The sequence below is a fragment of the Bufo bufo genome, chromosome 6 (assembly GCF_905171765.1).
Source record: "Bufo bufo chromosome 6, aBufBuf1.1, whole genome shotgun sequence".
In the NCBI taxonomy this organism is placed as follows: domain Eukaryota; kingdom Metazoa; phylum Chordata; class Amphibia; order Anura; family Bufonidae; genus Bufo; species Bufo bufo.
Window position 1 is genome coordinate 303,218,293 of NC_053394.1, and position 24,971 is coordinate 303,243,263.

A 24,971-nucleotide genomic window follows, 5' to 3' on the forward strand; every position below is an offset into this window, starting at 1 on the left:
TCGCGAGATCAATGGGAGGACGGCGCTGGGACTGCGGCGGAGGTTCCGGGTGCTGGGTACGGGGAGCAGGCCGCGCGGCCGCCCGTATCGGAGGAAGTCCCGGGGAGACAAGGCACAGGGTGAGTGCAGGCTGGACGGAGCACGGATCTGTGAGTGGCGCTCGGGAGAGGCCCTGAGCCTGCAGGAAGCCAGACACCGGGGCTCCATCACGGCTGACAGACCTCCTTATGAATGGGAGACCTGGATGTCTGCAAGTGGGGGAGGGGGGAGATGAGGCTGATGAGGAGCCTCCTCTGCAGCACGGGAGATTAACCCTTTCTGCATTCATTGCCATGGGTGGAGTTCCTTCTGGTCGCACCTTAGTCTGTCAGGCTTCACAGGTGGCCAGATGTTCTGGGGGATCTGTGACCAAAATCTTCTGACCCTCCAGTGTCGTCGTATGTAGTGACTGGATGGACAAGGGATGGGAAACGTTTACGGCGTGACCGCCAAGCTGTGGCTGTCAGGGAATGCTGGGAGTTGTAGTCTTATAACAGCCACAGGGTGGAGATGGCTGGTATAGGGTGACGGTTAACTGAAACCACGCCCTAAAGGGATAAAGGCTCATTAGCATATGTCACACTGGCGGCTGAACTTGGCGGAAATAAGGAAAAATGAGTCTCATTGTTTTCCAGAAGCAGCGCCTCTCTAGTCTGTGTCTGGTATTGCAGGCTTTGAGTAGAGCTGAGCCGTGGACAGAAGGGGGCTCTGTTTCTGGAGATCGAGGCGGACTACTCTAACCGCCAGCAGGGGTTGTGCCTAACGTGTATGAGGCCTCCCGACTCTACTTTCCTTGGATTTCAACGTGCCCCGACCAGAGGCTTCCTCCCTGATCAAGACACACATGCATGCTCAGCGGTTGGTGGACGGAGAGAGAGCGCTGCCAGGTTATTGTATGGCCAGCCTAAGACCATTCCTTTAAATGTCCAGTAAGTGCTGATCTCTTGCAGTGCGCGCCCCATTACCGAGCGGCCTCTCCTGCACCCGCTCTGCGCATCATTAGCGCATCACATACATGTTGCTCCTGGGGCTCCATTCACATGGGTGTATCTTGTTGAGCTGTGTTTGTCTCCATGTTTCTTTCCAAAGACAGCGGCGGATCCATGGTAGACGATTTCTTCTGATGGGATCCGCTCATGTTTCGGTCTCCTAAAACCTCCAGTATAGGGTTCTCTAACTTCTCCCCGGCCCAGGTATTCATATGAGCTGGGTTGAGTTTAGGGGAAAAAAAGTCAGATTTTTTTTTTTTTTTTTTTAACCCAGAAACAGCGCCACTCCTGCCCACAGGTTGTCTCTGGTATTGCAGCTCTTTAATGGCAGTGAGGCAGAAGAGGTGCCGTTTTATTTATCTATTTTTATTTTTTTTAAAGGCCCATTTTTGTAATCTCGGACAGCCCCTTCAGTGTTACTTTCTGTACCTCTGATTTTTGGATCAGTAATATAGGGGATCTGGTGTAGATGAAGTCACGGATTTGCTGGCTACCATAGATTGACAATATTCTGTTGCACACGACCGTATTTTTGGTCTGCATCCTATCTGTATTTTTTGCGGATCGCATACTGACCAGTTCCTTTCTATGGGGTCGCAATAAATGCAGGAAGCATTACCGTCCACATCCAAGCGGCTGTTCTGCAAATGACAGAACATGTCCTATACTTGTCCATTGGACAGACAGGAATAGGCGTTTCTAACAATAGGGCTGGATTTTCCGTCTGCAGTTTTCCGAGTGCTGTCAGGTTTCTTTTGTCTCCAGCAATCTTCTAATTCAGGCCTCTTGCACACGAACGTGTGCGCCCCGTGGCCGTTCTGCGGGCCGCAATGCCCGAACACCCACCATGGGGCAGCGGATCGCGGACCCATTCACTTGAATGGGTCCGCGATCCGGCCGTTCTGCAGAAAGATAGGACATGTTCTATCTTTTTGCGGAACGGAAGTACGGGATGAAACCCCACGGAAGCACTCCGTAGTGGTTCCGTTCCGTGCTTCCGTTCCACACCATTCCGCATCTCTGGATTTGCGGACCCATTGACATGAATGGGTCCGCATCCGTGATGCGGAATGCACACAGAACGGTGCCCGTGTATTGCGGATCCGCAAAGACCTCAGGAAGACAGAAACCCAGCAGACCTATTATAAATGGAACCTATTCCCCTTCTTCAGGAGGGCAGCATAAGGTAGTGACTGTAAACTTCTCCAAAACTATGACTGTGACCATCTACCAACTGTAGAGCTGGCATTGTGCTGTCCTCCCCTGCCCACCCTCACCCACTGATGATTGATGTGCATGCGGAGAAAGCTGTCAGTCGTGGGCAGGCCTCGGTTGCTAGTCTGAGTCTGGCACGCCTTCCTCACAGTGCGGTGCCAGCGCCAAAGGCAGTAAACCTCTCCGAACCCACAGTACAGACACATCAGACAACGCTGCCTGTCACTATCATATGCTGCTGTGAAGTGACCCATTGATGTGACTAAAGGGGGACACTTTTGACACTTGAGGATTGGAGCGTGTTGGAGCCTAGGTGTTAGAAACCAGCAGCGGGGTGCAGGTAAGGCCCCTTGCAGACGAGCGGTTGTCATGCTGTGAGCCCGCAGCGCAGCACCCGGCCTGACCTCCCAGCACTGCCGGGGTCACATAGCATTATATTGATTTATGATGCTATGTAACCCTTACAGTTCTGGAATGTATTGGATAACACTGCCAGCATTATGTCAGTGTCATCTAATAGATTCCAGAAATGTAAGGGTTACATAGCATCATAAATATATATAATGCAACTGTTAAAGGGATTGTCCAGCCTTTACTAAGTGGTGGTCTATCCTCAGGATAGGCCATCAGTAGGGGATGGGTATGGTTCCGACACCCCAGACCCCCGCAGATCAGCTGTTCAGGTGTAGCCCTGTCGCCAGAAATCAGCTCGGAAACTACACAGCACCGTCAACCTTGTAGTGGAGGGAGAACGTTACTATCGCACTGCTCCCATTGAAGTCAGTGGGAGAAGCACCCAACCCCTTTAAGAACATTAGTATTGATTAAAAAAAAAACATTTCTAGTAGCATCGGCCTCCTGGCTCCTGGGCATGTGGCACTGTGATCACCGTGAACCATGGGAAGTACCGACCTTGTGGCGTTCCGGTATGTTCAGCGTATCCAGAAGGCTGTTACGGCATTGTCTGGATCCCAGCTGCTTTCTGGCCTAAAAGTCGGGTTTCGGCTCCCGGATTGTTGCTAAAGAGAATATTGCCGCCAGTCCTAAGGTTGTCTGCAGTCCGAAGCAATTACTGCCGCACCATGTACTGACTCCGGAGATATTTATTTCTCCTTCATTAGAAGCTTTTCCACCCGAAGATCTGTTCCTGATCAAACATGAAGGGTTGGTGAAGCTGCTTGGGGGCAAAGAGCCCTGCTTATAGGGAAAGGACCTTACAGTCAGGGTAAAGCCACCGGGGGAGATTTATCAAAACTGCTTTAAAGGAAAACTGGCTTAGTTGCCCCTACAACCAATCAGATTCCACCTTTCATTTCTAATTTTTCCTTTGGAAAAGGAAAGGTGGAATCTGGTTGGTTGCTATGGGCAACTACCGTAAGCCAATTTTTCCAAGGGGCGAGGCAGTTGCGCACACGTCTCGTCCTATAGTACAGCGGTCCCCAACTGCCAGGCCGCGGCCCAGGACCGGGCCCTAGAAGATTGTTTGCCGGGCCGCGGCAATTAGGGTGGCCAGATGCCCCGCACAACTCTCTCTGATTGGAGGCTGAATATAAATTCAGAACGTCTATTTGTCTCTGCAGCTGTCATCACCTCCGAGCGCCCTCACCCCGTCAATGCGCAGCAGCCTAAAGGGCTCGCAGTACGCATGCACAGCTCTGAGCTCCTCCCACCTGCTGATACAGAGTACGTTCTTCAGACCAGCGTTGGCAACTGTCACCGAGACGCCGCTCACTCCCGCATCACGTCCCTTATATTACCTGTCATATGGTCAGTCACGTGGTCCGATCATTTGCTATGAGAGCTATTGTATCCATGGAAACGAAGACGTCGAGAGCGCTCGTGTCGCCTGTAGTAACCAGTCATGTGAGCTGTGGCAGATCTCTGTGTGGAGGTCTCTGTGGGGAGTGGGGGTCTCTCTGGGGTTAATAACTACTGTGTGAAGTGGGGACTGCTGAAAGGGGGAAATAAATGCTGTGAAGACTGCTGAAGGGGTTAATAACTACTGTGAATGGGGGATGCATCTTGTGTTTTGTTATGCCCATGAATCAGTCAGCGCCCACCAGCACCTCCAAAGCCCCCCCCCACCCGGTCCCTGGGAAAATTGTCTTGCATTAAACTGGTCCTTGGCGCAAAAAAGGTTGGGGACCACTGCTATAGTAGATGAATCTTCTGGCAGCGCAAGGGGGAAACTTAGACTGGCGTAAAAAGCCGGTCTTAGTAAATGTGCTCTTTTCTGAAGGGTTTTCTTCCCAGGAGTCGCAGCTGCATTTCTCACCCTCTAAGAGGGTCAGCTTGTGTCGTCTCACCCTCTAAGAGGGTCAGCTTGTGTCGTCTCGCCCTCTAAGAGGGTCAGCTTGTGTCTCACCCTTTGCAATCATTTTCTTAGTTTTTTCCTGAATATGCTTCTAACGTTTCTTATCAGTGTTAGGCCTCATGCACAGAACCATAGTTTTGGTCCGCGTCCGTTCCGCATTTTTTGCGGGACGCGCATGGACCCATTCATTTCTATGAGGCTGCAAAAAGAAAATGCGGACAGCACACGGATGTCATCTGTGTGCTGTCCGCATCCATGCAGCCGTTCCACAGATTATGGAACATGTCCTCTTCTTGTCCATTTGGCGGACAAGGACAGACATTTCTATAATAGGGACCGGTATCTGCGGTTTGAGGACCATAAAAAACCCATACAGGAGACCTTAATCATCTGAATGTTCTTTTCCCGCAGGGTCCCAGCCAAAATGAGTTCCCTCCTGGAACGCCTCCATGCCAAGTACAGCCAGAATCGACCATGGCCTGAAACTATTAAATTGGTTCGGCAAATTATGGTAAGATAGAATTAGTTTATGCTCTTACTATGTAGAAGGCCTTCTTTTATGTTTGTGGGGCTCTCGGACTACGTTTTCCATTCTCTTTGCAGGAGAAGAGGACTGGAATGATGACCGGGGGTCACCAGCACTTAGTGGGTTGCCTGGAAACTCTACAGAAAGCTTTAAAAGGTGAGCAGTGATGAAAGCCTGGGGAGGAAGATTAGTAGCTGCGTAGTAAGACGTTAATAAGACTTTTCTGTTCTCAGTGTCTTCCCTGTCTGCCATGACGGACCGCCTGGAGTCTATAGCAAGACAAAATGGGTGAGCTGGTTGTATGGTGTAATATGAGGCAGGGCTGACCTCCTCTCTATAGACGGCCATATATTTAGTATATCATCTAAAAATGGTTTCTCTTGCCTGTAATGATTGACGTCTTCGTGCATTGCAGAGCGTCTGGCGGCTGTAAATCTGACATCTCTTTTTCCATTGATTTCCAGTCTTAAATCACATTTAAGTCCCAGTGGCACAGAGTGTTATATCAGCTCCGACCTGCCTTTCTACCTGGAGGTTCATCTGGATCCAGAGGGGCAGCTGTCTGATGTCAAAGTTGCTCATCAGGGAGAAAGCCCAATGGTAGGTATAAGCGGGAATCTAAAGGGGAACAACCACCTTATATCATAGCTCAGTCCACCACAGATTTCCAGAATGAAGAGTTTTACAGTGCTTGGACCCCTTTGGAACTATGTTTTATCAATGAAGGGGCTTTTCCCTGGTTCCACAGCGATGATGTCCTGTCCATTGTTCACATGACTTCAGTAGACATGTGTGCAGGAACAGCTGCGGGACCATTGGGTACCAGAATGGGGGGGGGGGGTTCCCTTTATTTTATACAGCTCCTGCTCTGGGCCAAGTTTTAAACATTAAAGTTAAGTTAAAAATCTTATAAGGCCTCTCTCACATGTCAATGGTTCATCTGTGAAGATGTTCATGAAGAATCTGTGTTGTCTATCTGTTCTTTTTTTGCCCTCCGTGTGTGAGGGCTCATGCACACAAATGTATTTTTTGTCCAGATCCGATGCTCATTTTTCTGTGGGTTGGATGCAGACCCATTCACGTCAGGGCTTTCCGTATCTGTATGTCCGTTCCGTGGCATCCTCCCCAAATATAGAACATATCCTATTCTTGTATGCATTACGGACAGGGATAGGACTGTTCTATTATGGGCCGGAAGTTCCGTTCCGCAGATTTGCAGAGCTCAAAAGCAGCTACAGCCGTGTGCATGAGCCCCAATCTGTATTCCACGTACATTGCCAGGTTAAAAAATTAGTTTCCAGAGCGTCTCCGACCAATGGTCCGTTAAAACCACTGACCAAACACGGATGTTATACGTAGTTTTCATGGAGCCACAGACTATAATGTACGTGAGGGATCCGTAGCCATGGGCAAAATAGGGCGTGCTTCCGTGGTATCACCACAGACCAATGTTCCATTAAAGACCGCTGATGTGTGAATGCATACAATAAAGTTAGTTGGTACATGTACTGACCGTGTAATCCACATACACACATCTGTGAGTTACAGATTTGGGAAAAAGGAATAAAACCCCTGTTAACCTCCATCTTTATTTTACTTCTGTTCGCACATGCCGTATTAGCAGCAGAGTCTGAGAGCGAGGTTCAACTATAGAATAAGTGGTGATCTGCCTACCTGAGGTTATGCAATGGCAGGTCTTTGTCTGCAGTCGGAATGATTTATATGTTAGGCTACTTTCACACTGGCGTTTTGGCTTTCCGTTTGTGCGATCCGTTCAGGGCTCTCACAACCGGTCCAAAACGGATCAGTTTTGCCCTAATGCATTCTGAATGGAAAAGGATCCGCTCAAAATGCATCAGTTCCGTCTCCATTGCGCTCTAGCGGCGTACACCAAAACGCTGCTTGCAGCGTTTTGGTGTCCGTCTGATAAAACTGAGCCAAATAGATCCATCCTGGCGCACAATGTAAGTCAATGTGACGGATCCGTTTTCACTGACACAATCTGGCACAATAGAAAACGGATCCGTCTGACACACAATGTAAGTCAATGGGGACGGATCCGTTTTCTATGACACAATCTGGCACAATAGAAAACAGATCCGTCCTCCATTGACTTTCAGTGGTGTTCATGACGGCTCCGTCTTGGCTATGTTAAAGATAATACAAACGGATCCGTCCATGATGGCTCTGCACAAAACGCAAGTGTGAAAGTAGCCCCATGGTGTTTGTAGCTTTAAACATTACCAGTGACTTCTAGGTGTGGTGATAATTATTTGTTCTTGCCTTTTACAGAGCCACCCGGAACTTGTACAGCAACTAAGGTTGGTTACCTTTCATTAAAGGAGAAGGGTCATCAGAAAATGTATAAATGTAATTTAATATAAATGAAAATGTAAACCTATTGTTTGAATCACGTTTTAACATTTAACATATTTTTAAAGAATTTTTGGTGGTTATTTTTAATTTTCCATGTCCTATATTTAAAAAACAAAAAAAACACATTAAAACCTGCAGTTTTCGTCGCCACTTCTTGGTCGGTACAGATCACTTTATTGCAGTTGTATATTATTCTAAATCAGCCTGTGGGAGACATCACTCCTATGTATAGATAAGTCAGCCACCATTCACCATTCACAACAGGTGATTATTATCTATTCTTTTCTTGTACAATGACCTCTGCAAAGTATACCCAGAAATCTCTCCCATAAAAGTCAATAGGGTCCTCTCCCGACCATTGTGTCTATTGACCATGGAGCTGCCGTAAAGCAATTTTCTTGCTTTCTAAATGAGGTCAAGAACCGCTCAGGCAAGATGGCCGCAATCAGAAAATAAAAACAGATTAGAAAAAAAGGATATGTGTCACTGTCTAGTTTTAACTGGCAGAAAGATTTTTTGGTGACGCCTTCTCTTTAAATATAGACATGGTTTTCTCTCTTAAAGAGGACCTGTCACCACGCCGGACATGCCTGTTTTAATAGCTTCATACATTCCCAATGTAATAAGAATTCCGGAGCATCTATTCTTATGTCTCTATGTTGTGTCATCCCTCTATTATTCCTTCTAGAAGTTATGACTGAATTGCTAGCAGTCTGCAGTAAGGGTACAGAGGGGAGGTAACCAGTTAGGGGGTGTACCTGCACAGTCTGACAATGGCAACACTGATTGGATAGAGTGAGTCTATGCAGGTACACCCCCCCAACTGGTTACCACAATGTAAGTCACAGATCCGTTTTCTCAGACATAAAAATAAAATTTTAGAGCTGAACGGAGCTGATCTGCAATTCGACGCAGCTTGTGGACTGGTGTGGTGCTTTTTGTGGAAGAAAGCAGCCATCTTCATTTAATCCCAGACGACCCACTTAATGCATGTGTAATACAAATTGCAGTACTTTGTTTAGTTACGCTTTTTATTTTTCCTCAGGGATAAGAATTTTGAGGACTTCTCTCAGTATCTGAAGAGCCTGGTGAACCTGTACAAGATACCAGGAGATAAGTGAGTGACCGCTATCTGTTGGCCCAGGCACAGAATGCACAGGTTATGACTGTGATAGTTTTCTCTCTCTTCCTAGGAAAATGTTTGTAGCACTTCAGTCTTTGGAAATGGACCTCACAAAAATGGCTGCCATGTACTGGTAAGCACAGCAGGACACTGTGTTGATCTACAGTAGATCATTCTATGGTTTAGAAACGCGTATAATTATTGACCGGTTACTGTGATCTGTATTTCATGCAGGCAGGTGACCAATGCTAGCGTGTTGGACAAAATATTACAGGGAACTGTTGGGCACCTGACGCCAAGAAGTGGAGGTAATATCTCTAAAGGCAAGAAAACGTTCTAGAAACTTGACACCTAGAAGGTGCTGCTTTGTAATAAAACTCATGAGCTTCTTTTCTCTCAACTTAGGCCATGTTATGAATTTAAAGTATTATATCACTCCATATGACCTTTTTGACGATGCCACCGGTGCTACAGTAACACTTAACGAAGGACAAGGTGAGTTATAAAGAGGAAGATCAGGTTAAAGGGGATGTCCAGCCTAGGTCAAACATCCTGCGCCCTAACCGATAAGCTGTTCAGGTGTAGCTATAAGTCAGCGCCAGAACTGCACAGCACTGTAATGTCTTTATTGGGAGCAGCGCTGTAGTAATGAGCTTCCACCACTACCAGGTTTAGTAAAGGCTGGACAACCCCATTTAAGGCCATCATTCTTGGTGGTCTGTCATGTTGGAGAGGGTAACAGCTTTCCTGCTTCGTCTAAGTTAGCGGAGGAGTTAATACTTTTGTTCTTGGTGGTCGAGGCAGCCATGTCATCCATAGAGGTCTTATGGGATTGAAGACACCAAATTTAAGATTTTCCCATCCCCTAAAACCTGCTTTCCTGGTGCGCCAGGGTAGGGGAGGTGTGCTCATTGTGTTCAACTTGCTGCCCTATAGAGAGGAGTGTGAGATGGTGATTGGATAGCTGCACAGTTCTTTCTATGATTCAACATACCGCTCATGATCAACCCCTTTTTTGTGCAAATATTTGCACCCTTTTTGCTCTTTGACGCCATGCTCGCCACTTTTCCAGAAAGTGGGGGTGGCATGGGTGGGGCTTAGCGGAAGGTGGCATGGCCTTCCACTGCCTAGCAAATTTACTAAAGCTTGAACCATTTGTGCCATCTTGTAGCTGGCATAGGTTTGACTTTCTGGTGGACAGAGGGCCAGTGATGTGCCTAATTTATCGCACCTTTTAATCTTGATAGATTCCCCTTGTTGTGTACAGTGTATCCTTGTGAAACTACTTTAAAGGGGTATTCCGGTAGGTAAAAGCAGAATAGGAGATAACTATCTAATCAGTGTGGGTCCTACTCCTGGGATCTCCACCGATCATACCCATACCCACTCTAGGCTCCCCTGCTGCTCCCCCGAAATGACCGGAGCAGCCGCATGCCATTCATTTCTATGGGAGTTCTGGAGATACTTGAGGACTGTACTTGGCTATCTCCGGAACTCCCATAGAAATGAATGGAGTGGCTGTGCACAGTGGACCTACAGGGGCTACGGGGCCCCTGTTCTCGTGATCCGTGATGGTCCCAGCAGTAGGACTCCCACCATTCTGATAGTTATCCCCAATCCTCTGCATATGATAACTTTTACCTACCGAAATACCCCTTTATACGGGTTGTCTCACTACAGCAAATGGCATTTATCATGTAGGCCAAGTTACTACAGGGCACTTACTAATGTTTTGTGATCGTCCATATTGCCTCCTTTGCTGGCTTGATTCATTTTTCTATCACATTATACAGCCACCGCTGCAGCACAGATACGACATGGCCGGGACAGGACCTGCTGCTCATGTGTGCCTCTGCGTGCTTTCACAGTCCCAGTCACCAGAAAGGCTGGCGCTTTTTTCGATCATGTGCAAGCACGACCACTGCTGCTGGATTGCAGGGTGGTTATAACCCCTAGATATGAGCAGTATATAATGTGATGGAAAAATGAATCAAGCCAGCAAAGGAGGCAATACGGACAATCACAATACATTAGTAACTGCCTTGTATTACCTTAACATGATAAATGCCTTTTGCTGAAGTGAGACAATCCCTTTAATCTCCTTGACTAAACTGAGCATAGTCCTAAATGCAATGTATACTTCTCTTTCAGTACTCCCTCGATCACTTGGTCTGAATGTATCGGTCACCATTGAAGCCACAACTGCGATGTACAAGCTGCCCATTGCTCCGCTGATCATAGGCTCACATCCTATTGATAATAAGGGGTAAGGAGGCTTCTTCCATCTGCAGTTACAGCATTAACAGGGAAATCAGAACCTTATTAACCAAGATGCTGTATTTCGGTTTAAGAATACAGGATTTTTGTGACATCCTTCAGAGACGCCATATAATAGAACAGTTTGCTGTTATTCCTATTTGTCAGACTCACGCCCTATCTTTAGGAAATGAAGGCACGATCTGCGTCTCTGTAGCAGGGATTTTAAGGACTGAATATCTTTTGCTAGAAATTGGAGTGGCCCTCGCTGCAGAAGCAGGTCTGTTAATACTGAGGTGTAATGCAGCCTTACAGGTTATACTTAGGTGTTGCTCACACTGAGCAGATCTGCTGCAGATTTTTTAGGCATAGGATACTTAAAGGGGTTCTCCTGCCATATATATTGATGACCTATCGTCAGGAAAGGTCATCAATATGATTAAAGAGGAGGTGCTTCCTTGTCATTACACTATGTCTCCTCTCCTGTGGGGCGTTGACGTAGTGTTAATTACAAGTACTCGCTCCATTCAAGTGAATGGAGCGAGTTCCTGTCGTTACACTGCATTTCCGAGACAAAGGGCAGTGTAATGAGGAGGAATTGGCGCTCGCATGGAGCTCCGTCTCCTCTTCAAACAGCTGATCAGTGGGGCTCCCGAGTGTTGGACCCCCGCAAATGAGATATTGATGACCTATCCTGATGATAGGTCATCAATATATATTGCAGGACAAGCCCTTTAATTCTGCAGCTCCACCGCAGTGGTCTTGTTCATCAAGGATTTGCCTTAGTGTAATATTAGCTGTCCTGCCTGTGATATTGAAACACTGCCATTGCAAAATGAAATTCTTTTGATAATATATAAGGAAGTGCTTTTTAAAGAGTGAGATTACCCCTATTAAACCAGGTGTGCTGCCTGGTAGGGTTGATGCAGCTGATTTAAAACGATGGCTGGCTTGTGAAAATCAGTTGTGGTGTTATGAAGAAAAAAAGATTTTTATTCTTCATGCAAATGGCGGCTTTACTGGACCAAGGGACGTGGTCAGCACTAGAAAGCTGTGGTGCACTGAGGGGCTTGGCCCCACCCTTCGGTGCACTGCAACCCTCATTTTCATGAAGAATAAAAGTCATTTTCTCTGGAATGTCACAGTCGATTTTCAAAATACAGTAGGCCTGGTGTAATAAGGGTGATCTTTAAGCAGTTGACCAATATACTTGTGTAAGTTCATCTGTAGAAGATAGGAGAGTACCATCTGTTCTTATTAATAAGTGGTGACTCTCATTTGCAGAACTCCGTCATTCTCTTCTGTCACCAATGCCAATAGTGTGGACCATCCTGCCTGTTTTTTCCTTAAGTTTCCACAACCCATTCCTGTCTCCAGTGCTTTTATCCAGAAAATCCAGAACTGTACAGGTGAGCGGAGCGGCCGGGTGTTCATGCGGGGTTTAGTTCTAGAAGTATATATAAATGTATAGTCCTCTCTTCACGGACATTTACCTTGCCACACGCCATCTTGTCCTTTCTGCAGGTATTCCTTTGTTTGAAACGCCTCCCTCCTTTTCGCCTCACTATGAGCTGGTTACCCAGTTTGAGCTGGCCAAAGATAAGGAGCCGTCGCCTTTGAACCACAACATGCGATTCTATGCAGTACGTTGATTTTCAGTACATCTTACATCCTAACGGGGTTCTGTGGGATAAGCCATGAATGTTTGACCGGTAAGAGTCTGACCACTGGACCGCCCCACCAATCAACAGAATAAAGGTACCACAATGCACAGCCACTCACTACAGAGCAACGCCATGCCTTTTTCAATCCGGTCACCAATGGAGTGTCTGGTGGTCACACCCTCACCAATCAAACATTGATGGTCTATCCTGAAGACAAGCCAAATGTGTTTGAGTTCCAAAGAGCTTCTTTAAAGGCTACCTAAACTTTTGTTGAAAGCATGAAGGTGCAGGAGAGCATCTCATAGCTCTCTGCACGTTTGTGGTTTCTCTGCTCAGATTTTCCATCATGTGGGGTACAGGTACCATATACTTCCTATGGGTCTGCACGCTGGAAAAATCAGGTAGAGCCAATGAAACCTGAAAGTGCAGAGCGCTCTGAGGAGCACTGCTGCACCTTTGTGGTTTCAGCAAAGGTTTAGTTCTCTTTTAAGGTGTCAGTGTCCAGGGTGATCCAGCTGTCCGACCAGTGCTCTCTCAGACAGTTATGGAAATTGAGGTACTTTCTGCTCATGTGCACGGCTTTCATCTCCAGTTGTTGGTAGGAAATGTGGAGAGATTTGTGAGTAATAGATTTGCAATAAATCTTGCCTTTTCATATTTCATTTCAGTCTCTGCCAGGTCAGCAGCATTGCTATTTTTTAAATAAAGATGCTCCTCTCCCCGACGGGAGGTGCCTGCAGGGGACCCTTCTTAGCAAGATCCCATTTCAGCACCCTGGACGTGTCCCCACCATCCTCAACCTCATCCGACATCAGATGGCTTGTAACACACTGATTGGGAGCTGCGTGAAGCGCACTGTGGTAAAAGAAGGTACGTTACCTCCGTTGTGTTTAGAAGCCGTCCCAGAAGGTAAAGGCAGCCAGGGGATTTCATTATGCAGTTTATAGCTTTAGGGCTCTTTCACATGAGCGAGTTTATTTCAGTGGGGTCTGTGTACAGGAACAATCACAGCACGTTCTATATTGTGCATTTTTTCGCGCATCCCTGACTCCATAGAAGTGAATGTGGCTGGAGTGAAAAACGGAAGGCATCCGGATGCGATGTGTTTTTCACTGAAGGTTGCTAGGAGATGTTGAGTGTTCAGTTTTTCTTCATGGCCGTGAAAAACACATCAAAGACTGATTGCATCGTGCAGAAAAACTTAAACACTGAACGCATTCGCAGATAAAACAGTTTAAACTTGCGTGCAAAAATTTACCATTTTCCTGAACAGACCCCGACTCATTAAAGTGTTCTCCGAGATTTGAATACTGATGACGTATCCTCTGGATAGGTCATCAGGATAAGATCAGTGGGGGTGCAACACCTGGGACTTCCGCCGATCAGCTGTTTGCGAAGACACCGGCGCCCTTGTGAGCGCTGCAGCCTTCTCCATCCTCCCCACAACGCCGTACATAAACGCCCTGTAAAGCGGCTGTGCTTGGTATCACAGCGAAGCCCCATTTACTTCTATGGGGCTGAGCTGCACCTTGGCCACCTGACCGATGAACGCAATGTCACACGGCCTACGAAAAGCTGGAGAAGACTGTGGCACTACTGCTGCCTTCTCAATCAGCTGATCGGTGGGGGTCCTGGCTGTTTGGCCCCCACCGATCATATACTGATGACCTATCCAAAGGAGATGTGGGAGATTTGCAGGAGAAAAGCAACATCTGAATTTGTTGCTAACTCCTCCATTGATTTCCCCCCCCCCCCCCCTTGCACTAGTTTTGATACGTCACCATGCACCCACCCGACTATGTTCTATTATATCTTGTACTATTTTCCATTCTCTCAACTTGTAGGACCTCCTAAGGAAGTTATTAGAAATAGCCCCTGAAGTTAGATCTAGTGGATAGGTCATGTGATCATATGGTAATTTTTTATTTATTTTTTTGCTTTTGCCTATAGATTGCCCTAACCTTTTGCAGTTTGAGGTTTCCCCCCTCTCGGACTCCTGCATCAGTATCTCATTCCAGCACCCGGTGAATGACTCTTTGGTCTGTGGTAAGTTTTTCTTGGGAAAGTCTGGAATGGGGAGGGGAGATATACCAAAGGGGAAGCTCCCACACTGAAACTATGGCTTTGCTAACTGACTTCTTTCTACTGTCTTGCTTCTTTCTACTGTCTTTCTTCATAATTTAGATTTTTATATTGTCACCTTGAATTGCTGCCTGGCTGCCATTGGCCAGTATGCACAGGTTTCAATAGAAGATGTAGACTTGTGACCTATTGTACTGTGGTAGCCAGGCACTTACCTTTCTGTGGCCGTCTATATAACACGTGGGCAGCTTGAGTTCTGTTCTGGTCCCACAGTATAGGGGATTTGAGCACCAAATGCCTCTATATGCCAACCATATTCCCTAATAGGGCATATGGGCAGATGTTGGCTACATGAGACAACGTCTTTAGATACGCTCCCATTGTACATGACAGGGCATGGTATGTTCCCTAGGTTTGTTATGGTGCCATTGGTAATTCCAGAAACCAGTCTACCACAGTGGATTCCATACTTTCCTTGGTGGTATATAGGTAGAACGTAAGTAATGGAGATTATAATGAGAAATACTTGTTCATTCACTGTACCTCTTCCAACACAGCGTGTGCTTCAGGCACATCTCATGTAATTGTATGCTGGTTTTCTCAGTAAGCCATTCTTGGAAAGTCACGTTAGACATGATTTTGTCTTGGTTTCTTTGTTACTGATTGGCGAGGTTTTTCATACAGTTGTGATGGACGTTCAGGATTCCACCCATGTGTCCTGCAAACTATATAAAGGTCTTTCTGACGCTCTCATCTGTACGGATGATTTCATCACTAAAGTGGTTCAGAGGTAAGTTTATTGTGTGCGTCCCATGAACGTGTCGTTTAAAAGTACTTTGTGTAACAATTTAGGGAAGTTTTTTTAAATAACTGTCACTGTTGTCAGTGCCGTTATTGGTGGACCCCAAGGCCAACGCGATTATTGTGAATACCCCCACAAAACAGCGGGCAAGGCTGAATTGACACTGCATTACAATGTCAGGAGGCACAGTGTTAAATCAAGAATGCAGTGTCTTCCGTTTTTCATTCTCTCCAGGGATGGTACACATGGGGCGGAGGCTGTTTTGTATTGAGGCCCCAGATTATGCCTCTGGTTCTCTCTGCAAGGGTGTTGGTGTGATGTCCAATTTAAGTACCAAATGTATTAAAGGGACACTGACAGGCCCTATAAACATATTTAGTTATTCCTATGCAGTCATAGATCTATTAAAGTGTATTCCAATGATAGAAGAGTACCCCCTGTCCGCATTGTAAACCATGTAAAAACAACTTTATATTCATCTGTCAATCACATTTCTTTATGCCCAAGGGGCGTTTTTTCACATTTCTTCATGCCCAAGGGACGTTTTTTCTCCTACCTTCGTGCCCAGCCGCGCCTCAACTGTCGTTTCCTAGCGCTGCCCAGCTCATTATTATTCACTGCGCTGGGCAGCTCTTACATTCCCCGATCCTGTCAGTTGTCGCGCATGCCCGATAGATACTTATGGGCATCGGCCTCAATCGGACCATCTGCGCATGCGCCGGCACCCTCCCAAGCCTGTAATTGAATCCAGCGCTCTTCTCTCGGGCGCTGGATTCAATTACAGGCTTGGGAGGGTGCCAGGGCCGATGCCCATAAGTATCTATCAGGCATGCGCGGCAACTGACAGGATCGGGAAATGTAAGAGCTGCCCAGCGCAGTGAATAATAATAAAGAAATGTGATTGACAGATGAATATAAAGTTGTTTTTACATGGTTTACAATGCGGACAGGGGGTACTCTTCTATCATTGGAATACACTTTAATAGATCTATGACTGCATAGGAATAACTAAATATGTTTATAGGGCCTGTCAGTGTCCCTTTAAGGTAGTAACCTTTTGGGCATTAGAAGGAGCTGTCCAGTGTTTTGTTTTTTTTTTGTTTTTTTTTTTGTCTACTTCCCTTTCTTGACTCCAAATCAAAGTGTTCTACCCCCTCCCCAACCCTTATATAAGGGTATCCATACACCTTCAGTAGCCGTCAGCTGATGGCTATCTCTCCCGCCTCCTCCATACATATACTGGCTTGGTTCAGCCACACATGTAACGGGAGAACAAAAGGATTGGTTGAAAAAAAAATCGGTTTGTCCGATTCTGCTCAGCCCCCTCCCCCCCACCAACATTTCTTCTGTGCCATTTACATGGGTAGATTCTGGTTAACCGTGATGTATAATATGTCAGTGTAGTAAGAAGTCTGCACACATTACTACAGCCAAAGACAATGGATGATTCATTTATTTTAATTTTTTTTATGACATGCCTTAATTTACCCCAGGAAATACCAAGATGAAAAATGAATTGTGTTCTCTTTGGATTGGTATTTATGAGCTGCAGGATGTGAGAGCTGTGTCCTGTCACTAATTCCCACTCCGTCCTTGTTACTCCTCCATATTGCCGGAAAAGGGTGTTGTATTGGTTTATCCTGAGTGATGAAGTCTGCCTTCCCTACTGTAATAATACGGCATGATGTATTTTATGGGTGATTGTAATAGGCTGGGACACACTACCAGCTATTTTCCACATGTAAAGCTGACAAAATAGCATTTTATTATCTTGTAGCATTGCGTATTCTCTGCTTAAAGGGGTTGTCCAGATTCAGAGCTGAACCTGGACATATCCCCTTTTTCACCCAGGCAGCCCCTCTGATATGAGCATCGAAGCATTTCATGCACCGATGCTCTCCCTTGCCCTTTTTCATTAGATCCAGTGACGTACGTGGTCTCTGCTAGGTGGAGGTGTCCGCCTAGCCGTGAGCCTAGTGTCGTCTCCGGCACTAATGGAGTTGGCTTTAGCGCTGCCACAGCCTGTAAAACAGTCTAGGGCAGCACTAAAGCCTGCCCATTAGTGCCTGTGACGTCACCGGCAACACTTCTAGGCGGAAGCTTCCACCTATCAGTCTCAAAATTATAAACAAACAGCCCTTGCCCAGGGCAATGGAGAGCATCGGAGCATGAAATGCTCCAATGTTCATCTCAGGGGGGCTGCCTGGGTGAAAAAGGGGACATGTTCGGGTTCAGCTCTGAACCCGGACAACCCCTTTAACAGAGAATTTTCTTACAGCCAATCTCATCCATAGTGGGGTTGAATTTATTAAGACTGGGTGTTTCATATAAAATAAGAGGAATAGGTTTCAATAAATTTGGTGCATCTTCCAGCATTCCTTATGCCATGAGCTAATTTGTGGTATAATTTACGCCATGGGAGGCCATGCTCTTTCTTGCTAAGCCACTTTTTTAAAAGTGTTTTGGGCAGTGTAAAAAGCCCAAAAAGTATTGTGCAAATGTTGCTTACCTCAAAAATATTGCACCTTTTTGAAACCCGAAAACTGCTGTAAAGTTCACGATAAATTGTCTCCAATGTTTCTCAGTCTGGGTTTAGAAGTAGCTAGCGGGCCATGTGGTCGAACGGCATATGTTTTACCGCACATTGTCACAGTTTTGCAATGCGTTTTTTTGCCTATGCAGTTCTTACAGGTAATAAAGTTTTTTTTTTTGTTTTTTTTTATTAACATGTTTCACCTGTGAAAACTGCAGAGCCAATAGCAGCCGCTCCTTAAAACCACAGCAAATTGTGATAAGACGTGATATTGCCATGTGGCACAATACCGTTATGTCCTGTGGCCTTCTCTTTAAGATACCGGTAGCTCATATTTGGGTTAGGTTATTCTTGGTTGCCATGGTGTCTGCCCTTCATGCATTTGATAGTGCATGCACCTAGTGTTGAATACCAAGATTAAAAAATAAATAAAAAAGAAACCTGAGGGAAGAGAACATCTCGGATTTTTTTTTTATTCCAGATTGAAATCCTCTTAAAAGGAGTATTCCAATGTCAGACAGGTGCAGGTCCCTGGTTTGGTTATTTCTGGCAGTATCATAGTGGTGAATGGAGAGGTGGCCGTGCATTCGCAGTGTGCTCTTCTTTCTCTGCTATAGGACTTCAGAAAGTATCAGATAAGTGGATGGAGAGCACACGGAGCATGCTCGGTGGCATACCCTAGCTATATATCACCAGTGTACGAGATGGTTATAACCCTCTAGGGTTAATACTTTATTGTAAATGGATAATGCAAGCATAGTTGTTTTACACTGATCTACTTCAGTCACTTCATGAAAAACATTTTGGACTTAAACATATATTTACCTTCTTTTTTTGTTTTGTTACATAGGTGCATGTCCATCCCTGTGACTATGCGAGCCATTCGTAGGAAAGCTGAGACCATCCAGGCTGACACTCCTGCACTGTCACTTATTGCAGAGACTGTGGAAGATATGGTGAAGAAGAACCTTCCTCCAGCCAGTAGTCCAGGCTATGGAATGACCACAGGCTCCTCTACCTTAATCACCACCCCAACCAGCTCTTATTCCTCAGGACCCATTACTGCTCTTTTCAACATGAATAACATTGGTAACATGAATATGAAAGAGCGCCATGATTCCACAGGGCATGGGGAAGACTACAACAAAGTAACTCAGAATCCCATACTAACCAGCCTACTTCAGATCACAGGAAACGTGGGTGGAAATATAGGCTCAAGTCCTACTCCACCCCATCATACCCCACCACCTGTTTCTTCTCCAGCTAGCAATACTAAAAATCATCCCATGCTAATGAACTTACTCAAAGACAACCCAGCACAGGACTTCTCCACGTTGTATGGCAGTAGTCCCCTTGAAAGACAGAACTCTTCTGGATCTCCTAGAACAGAACTTGGTCCATCAGGAACTGGAAAACCCAAGAAAAAGAGACCTAGGACAGAAAAGATGAAAAACCAGACTGAAGATGACTTTCAACGGGAGCTCTTCTCCATGGATGTGGACTCTCAAAATCCGATATTTGATGTGAGCATGGCGGGTGATGCCCTGGACACACCCCATATTACACCAGCACCTAGCCAATGTGGCACACCCCCTACGGTGTACCAGCAGCCTATGACTCATGCCCAGTCTGGTATGCAAAGAATGGTGAGGCTGCCCAGTACTGATACAATTATTCCAGATGTTACGGATATCCTTTCTGACATAGCAGAAGAAGCTTCAAAGCTTTCAGGGACTGGGGAAGATTGCCCTAATCTTGGCACTCCTGTCAGAGACTCCTCTAGCTCGGGTCACTCTCAGAGCACCCTGTTTGACACAGATGTCTTTCCGGTTGATGGTGCAAGTGGCGGAGATAATCCTTATGCAGATGCCGCCGATCTGATTGCAGAAGCAAATGGAAGCCCAAATAGTGACTCCTCTAATAATTTCTTTAACGGTGTGGATTTTAACCCAGAACTACTGAACAGTCAAAGCGGTTTTACAGATGACCCCAATGAAGACAGCAGCCTGAGCGACGATCATGACTTTTCTGGGCAGGACTTTTCTGGGCAGGGGCTGTCACTGGGTGTAGTTTCAGGAATTCCTGTTGATGGGAGTGAAGGCAAGTACAAGGTAGGGCCAGCAGCTGAAACAGTAGATTTTAGTATTATTGGAGGTGGCAAGGGACTGGGTGGGGTGGACATTATGGAATCACATAGTAGAAGCCAGAGCCCATTACTTGGAGAGTTGACAAAAGATAGGCCACAAAAACAGAGAGTGAAAGAGGGGAGTAATGGGGGAGGGGGTGGAGGAGGGTTGAGTGGGATTCAGGGTACAGGCCTAGATACAAAATCTGGGAAACGCAGTAGAACACCTTCTAGTGATGGTAAAAGTAAAGAAAAGCCACCCAAACGCAAAAAAGAGTCTGAAGGAAAATCGCCCTCACATATTGCCAATCGTCCATTTACCCCACCTACCAGTACTGGAGGTTCAAAATCTCCAGGAACATCGGGAAGATCTCAAACTCCTCCTGGCATGGCCACTCCCCCAATACCCAAAATTACCATTCAGATTCCCAAAGGTACGATGAGCGTTGGAAAACCAACTTCTCATAGTCAGTATTCAAGCAGTGGTTCAGGAAACTCATCGAGTAGCAAAAGCCACCATGGCCACTCCTCATCCACATCTTCTGCTTCTGGAAAAATTAAGAACAACAAGTCTGATGGGTCGTCTGGAATGAAGATGAGCAGTGGTGGGAGTGGAATGTACACTGGTCCAACTGGATCAGGGAGTAGCCAGTCCAAAAGTAGTTCTCAGTCAATAGGCAAACAAGGATCTTCTCCCATCACTAAGCATGGTCAAGGAAGTGGAGGGAGTAGTTCTGGAAGTAGCAAGACTAAGCCACAGGGAAAGCCATCAGTGTTGATGAATCCTGCACTCTCGAAGCCAAACATTTCCCCTTCACACTCTAGACCATCTGGAGGCACTGACAAATTATCTTCCCCAATGAAACCAATGCCAGGGACTCCACCTTCCTCAAAAGCCAAGTCACCTATTGGCTCAGGGGGTTCACATTTGTCAGGGGGAGGTTCAAACTCCACTATGAAGTCATCATCTGGTCTAGTTTCTTCAGGATCGCTTTCACAGAAGCCAAACTCCTCCTCATCTTCATCCTCTTCCTCGTCGTCCTCATCTTCTTCATCGTCGTCATCCTCTTTTTCAGGTGGCTCCAATGTCTCCCAGAACCTTCATGGTAGTTCAAAAGGGAAGTCCCCAAGCAGAAATAAAAAACCATCACTAACAGCTGTTATAGATAAACTAAAACATGGGGTGGGTACAGGAGGTCCTGGTTCAGAGGATCCTATGGAGGCTTCTGGAGGGGGAGGAAACCCTGGAGCCCCTAGTCATGGAATGTCCTCAAAACATGGACTTGTAGGAGGCGAATTCCCTGTTAAGCGTGAAAAGAGTGAGAAAGAGAAATCAAAAGTTTCGGTCTCTGGTGGATCCTCTGATTCATCCAAGAAAGGAGACTCGAAGGGCTCAGGAAGTACTGGAGTAGCCAAAATTATTATCAGCAAGCATGATGGGGGGTCACCTAGCATCAAAGCAAAAGTAACCTTGCAGAAGCCTGGAGAAGGGAGTGGGGATGGGTTGAGGTCACAAATACCTAAGAGCTATGGCTCACCCTTGATCAGCGGTTCAACTCCAAAGCATGAGCGATGCTCACCAAGCCACAACAAATCACCAGCATATACCCCACAAACCCTCGACAGTGAAAGTGAGTCAGGATCTTCCTCAATTGCGGAGAAATCTTACCAGAATAGTCCTAGCTCAGATGATGGTGGAGGCGTACGAACACAGCCAGAGTATAGTGCAGAAAAGCACAAAAAGCATAAAAAAGAAAAGAAGAGGTTAAAGGACAAGGATCGGGATCGAGAAAAGAAGAAGTCCTACAGTATGAAGCCAGAAAGTTGGTCGAAGTCACCAATATCTTCTGACCCTACATTATCCATGGGTGGTGGCACCCTTTTATCTTCTGAAAGAACAGCCCGTCCAAGTCCAGGGTACTTAATTGGTGAAGATGATGACTTAATGAATGTGGCTGTTATAGGGAACTGAACTTTGTAAAATAAGATCTAGTTCGAGTGCGGTGGCTATGTGTGATGCTTCAGTTCTAGATTTGTCCTGTTGCTGCTAGTAGCTCTAGATGCATCTAGCAGTAGATGGGATCCACTATTTCATTTTATTTGTATCTGTCCCGTTTTAAATATAAGTTATAGAGAGGAAAAAAGGCATTATAATGAGTTTTACCACTTTTATATTAGTGGACGTCTCACCTATGCACAGTGGAGGCAGCTTCTTGATCATTAGAATGCTGTATATCAGTATGAGCTTCTCATTCTCTACCTACAGTGTATTAGTTGTATTATGGCTATGTCCACCACGTGTAAGTGAAGTGTTCACCTTTAAAATCGTTAAACCACACATCAGTATTTAAAAAAAAAAAAAAGCCACCAGGTTATGGTTAGCTTTTAAGAAGTCCGTTGATGGAAGTACAGTGCTTGTGAGAATGTGTTAAATGAATGTACATAACAAAACTGAATTAGATAAAGATCTGTTTGCATTACACATATAGATACATGTGTAAGGCTTTTCTTCTATAGTTGTGTGTTTCACACCGACTACATTCAGCTGTGATTTTAAAAAAATGCCTTATTTTTTTAAGCTTCCCACTCACCTATTTGTAATTCTGATTTATTTGTAATAATTATATTTTAAAAAGTTTACATTTTATTTTATGTAAATACCCCTTTCCTATCTGTATATAATTTTATCTGATTTTTTTTGTCATTCTACAAAAAAAAAAAAAATTTTTGGAAAAGAGTTCAGGAAATGTTTGTTATGGAAATAAAATGTTTGGTATAAAATTTTGTTTCATTGAGACATTTATTTTGTAGCCGGTAAACCCCTACCTATCTTTTGGTGTTTGCCTTCAGTAGCTTCATGTATAGCTTCGTCCTGAAATTCTTGGTGGTTACTGATGTAGGGTTGCTTTGCAAGAGTTGGCAATCGCTGTCAATGTCTTCAAAAGTTGTAACGAGAAGGATGGTTTTTTTTTGTTCTACCAGATTGGCTGGGCACAAACACAGTTGGTAGTAGTAATTTAAGTGACCTACAAAAGAATCTGAAAATATCAGGAGGCAGGAGTGTACGTTTTGACACATTGCAGCCCCTCTGATACACCACCATGGCTGTTGAGTTGACTAGTAAGTAATGAAAAAGGTGCTGAAGTAAAATTGATAGTTGTTCCTTGGTAGACTTGTCTTGCATATGGTGTTCTTGGCATTTTGATGTCTCTGTAAGTTGAGTCTCCTGTTGACTTTGAAATGTAATTTCAGATTGGACAGGACAGTTTTACAAAGGGTGGAAGTTTAAAAGTACTGTATTAACATCTGTTTGTAAGGTTAGTTGGCAAGTTTGATGTGCGTCAACGCCTTGGCACTGATTAAAACAAATTTCCGTTATTTACGTATTGTCATTTAGAGAAAGCTTAAGCTCTGTTCACGCTGGCAATTTTTCATTCCTTGGGGCTTCTTTGCTTTATTTTTTTTTGCCGAACATAGTATGCCATCTTCGTTCCCAAAGTTGCATCATCTGAGACATTGGTGGTATATTGCTAGGATATACCACCAAAGTCAAATAGAGGTGGGACCCGCACCTATCTCTAGAATGGGGCCCCCAAAGCGAAGAAGAGCACACTGTGCATTCGTCGCGTTCTCTCCATTCACTTCAGAATATAGCTAAGTGCACTTGCCAATTTCCATAACTCCCATAGAAGTGAATAAAGAGCGCATTGCACATGCATGACCACCTTTCTATTCACCTCTATGGGGGGGCTCTTGAAATAGCCAAGCCGGTGCTCAGCTAAAGTCCCATAGAAGTGTATAGAGGGTGGGTGCACTTGTGCGGCGTACTCTTGTGAACCTTGGGGGCCCTGAGTTGGGACTCGCACTTATCTTTCAGATTTTGTTGAGTTTCCTTTGAAAATTGATGCGAGAGGTTCCTACACAACTAAACAAAGCTCTTGATTCTTTAGGATTGGGTAGCGGTTGCGTTTTTGGCTTTTACCAGTGTAAGTAGATCTAAAGACTATCAGTTCAGCCTAAATATTTTTGGGATAATTAAACTGCAAAGCTAGTTATCTCTGTTGTATTTCACAGACTATTATAGATTAAAAAATTGTAGCTTCTGTTTTATGTAACAGGAAATCCACAAATGTATTCTTCTATAGACCTTACTTCCACCTTGAGTTGAGGAAGCAGAGATCTTTGGGACACTGAGGGTTAGGAAAGTGCTTGTTCCTCATAGTGCCAGTAATTGACACTGCTGTGCTAATCTAATTAATGAGTGATTGTAGTTTTTGAGCTTGTGGGATCCCTGACTGTCATAGATCAAACGTAGATGTCTACCATAGTTGAGCTCCAAAGGTTTGAGATCAAAATCTTCCGTTTTCAGCTCAGTCTTGTTCAGTATTTGACATCTGTAGCCAGGAGTGTGTTTTGGGCCTCCAACATTGATTAGAAAAGGTTTTCCCTTACAGTTTAAGATTACATGTCAATACTTTATGCTGCAAAGAGATTGAATTATCTGGTAGACCCTTGAGAACAAAATGCTCCTAAGAACGCCAAAGGTTCATAAGGTTATACATTGCCTAAGAACAGGATCAGAGTAGGTCTTGCTATTGTAGACTTTTTTTGTTTATTTGAATAAATTGTTCACTGTGCGTGTGTGTATGATGTGTGTACTTATGGTGGCTAATCAGACCTCTGCTAGTTTACCCAGACAAGGAGTAATTCTGAAGATCCAACAAAAATTGCCATTTCATGGAGTACAGCAAATCTATCCTAATCTTGTTAAAACTCTACCACAAGAGAGAAGATGACATTACTGCTGAAGTGACTATGATCTTAAGAACCCTGAGGAAAAAGCACCAGGATAATATATTTGGAAAGACCACCAGGACGAATGTACTAGCAGGCATTGCTCATAACCCTACGTGCAAACAAGGTTTGA

At 45.2% G+C, this 24,971-nt stretch overlaps 1 protein-coding gene across 2 annotated transcripts; it reads left to right on the plus strand.

The window, feature by feature from the left end:
- Window positions 1–22,407, plus strand: MED1 (mediator complex subunit 1). 2 transcript variants are annotated; one of them, XM_040438199.1, is made up of 17 exons: window positions 1–119; window positions 4,969–5,068; window positions 5,161–5,239; window positions 5,317–5,371; window positions 5,548–5,683; window positions 7,376–7,404; window positions 8,505–8,576; window positions 8,653–8,715; window positions 8,817–8,905; window positions 8,988–9,077; window positions 10,734–10,848; window positions 12,123–12,247; window positions 12,363–12,481; window positions 13,171–13,372; window positions 14,453–14,548; window positions 15,269–15,374; window positions 18,770–22,407. In XM_040438199.1, the coding sequence occupies exons 2-17, from the start codon at window positions 4,982–4,984 to the stop codon at window positions 22,014–22,016; spliced, it is 4,710 nt and encodes a 1,569-aa protein (XP_040294133.1). In that variant the 5' UTR covers window positions 1–119; window positions 4,969–4,981; the 3' UTR covers window positions 22,017–22,407. The 2 variants fall into 2 exon arrangements, with proteins under 2 accessions (XP_040294133.1, XP_040294134.1); XM_040438200.1 differs by having other exon boundaries at window positions 8,817–8,890.
- Window positions 22,408–24,971: the final 2,564 nt, after the last annotated feature.

Excerpts from the sequence above, each read along its gene's own strand:
- MED1 (XM_040438199.1), top strand. The coding sequence starts at position 4,982 with ATGAGTTCCCTCCTGGAACGCCTCCATGCCAAGTACAGCCAGAATCGA. Across the intron at positions 9,078-10,733 it reads AACACTTAACGAAGGACAAG|TACTCCCTCGATCACTTGGT; the intron begins GTGAGTTATAAA and ends CTTCTCTTTCAG. Across the intron at positions 14,549-15,268 it reads GAATGACTCTTTGGTCTGTG|TTGTGATGGACGTTCAGGAT; the intron begins GTAAGTTTTTCT and ends TTTTTCATACAG.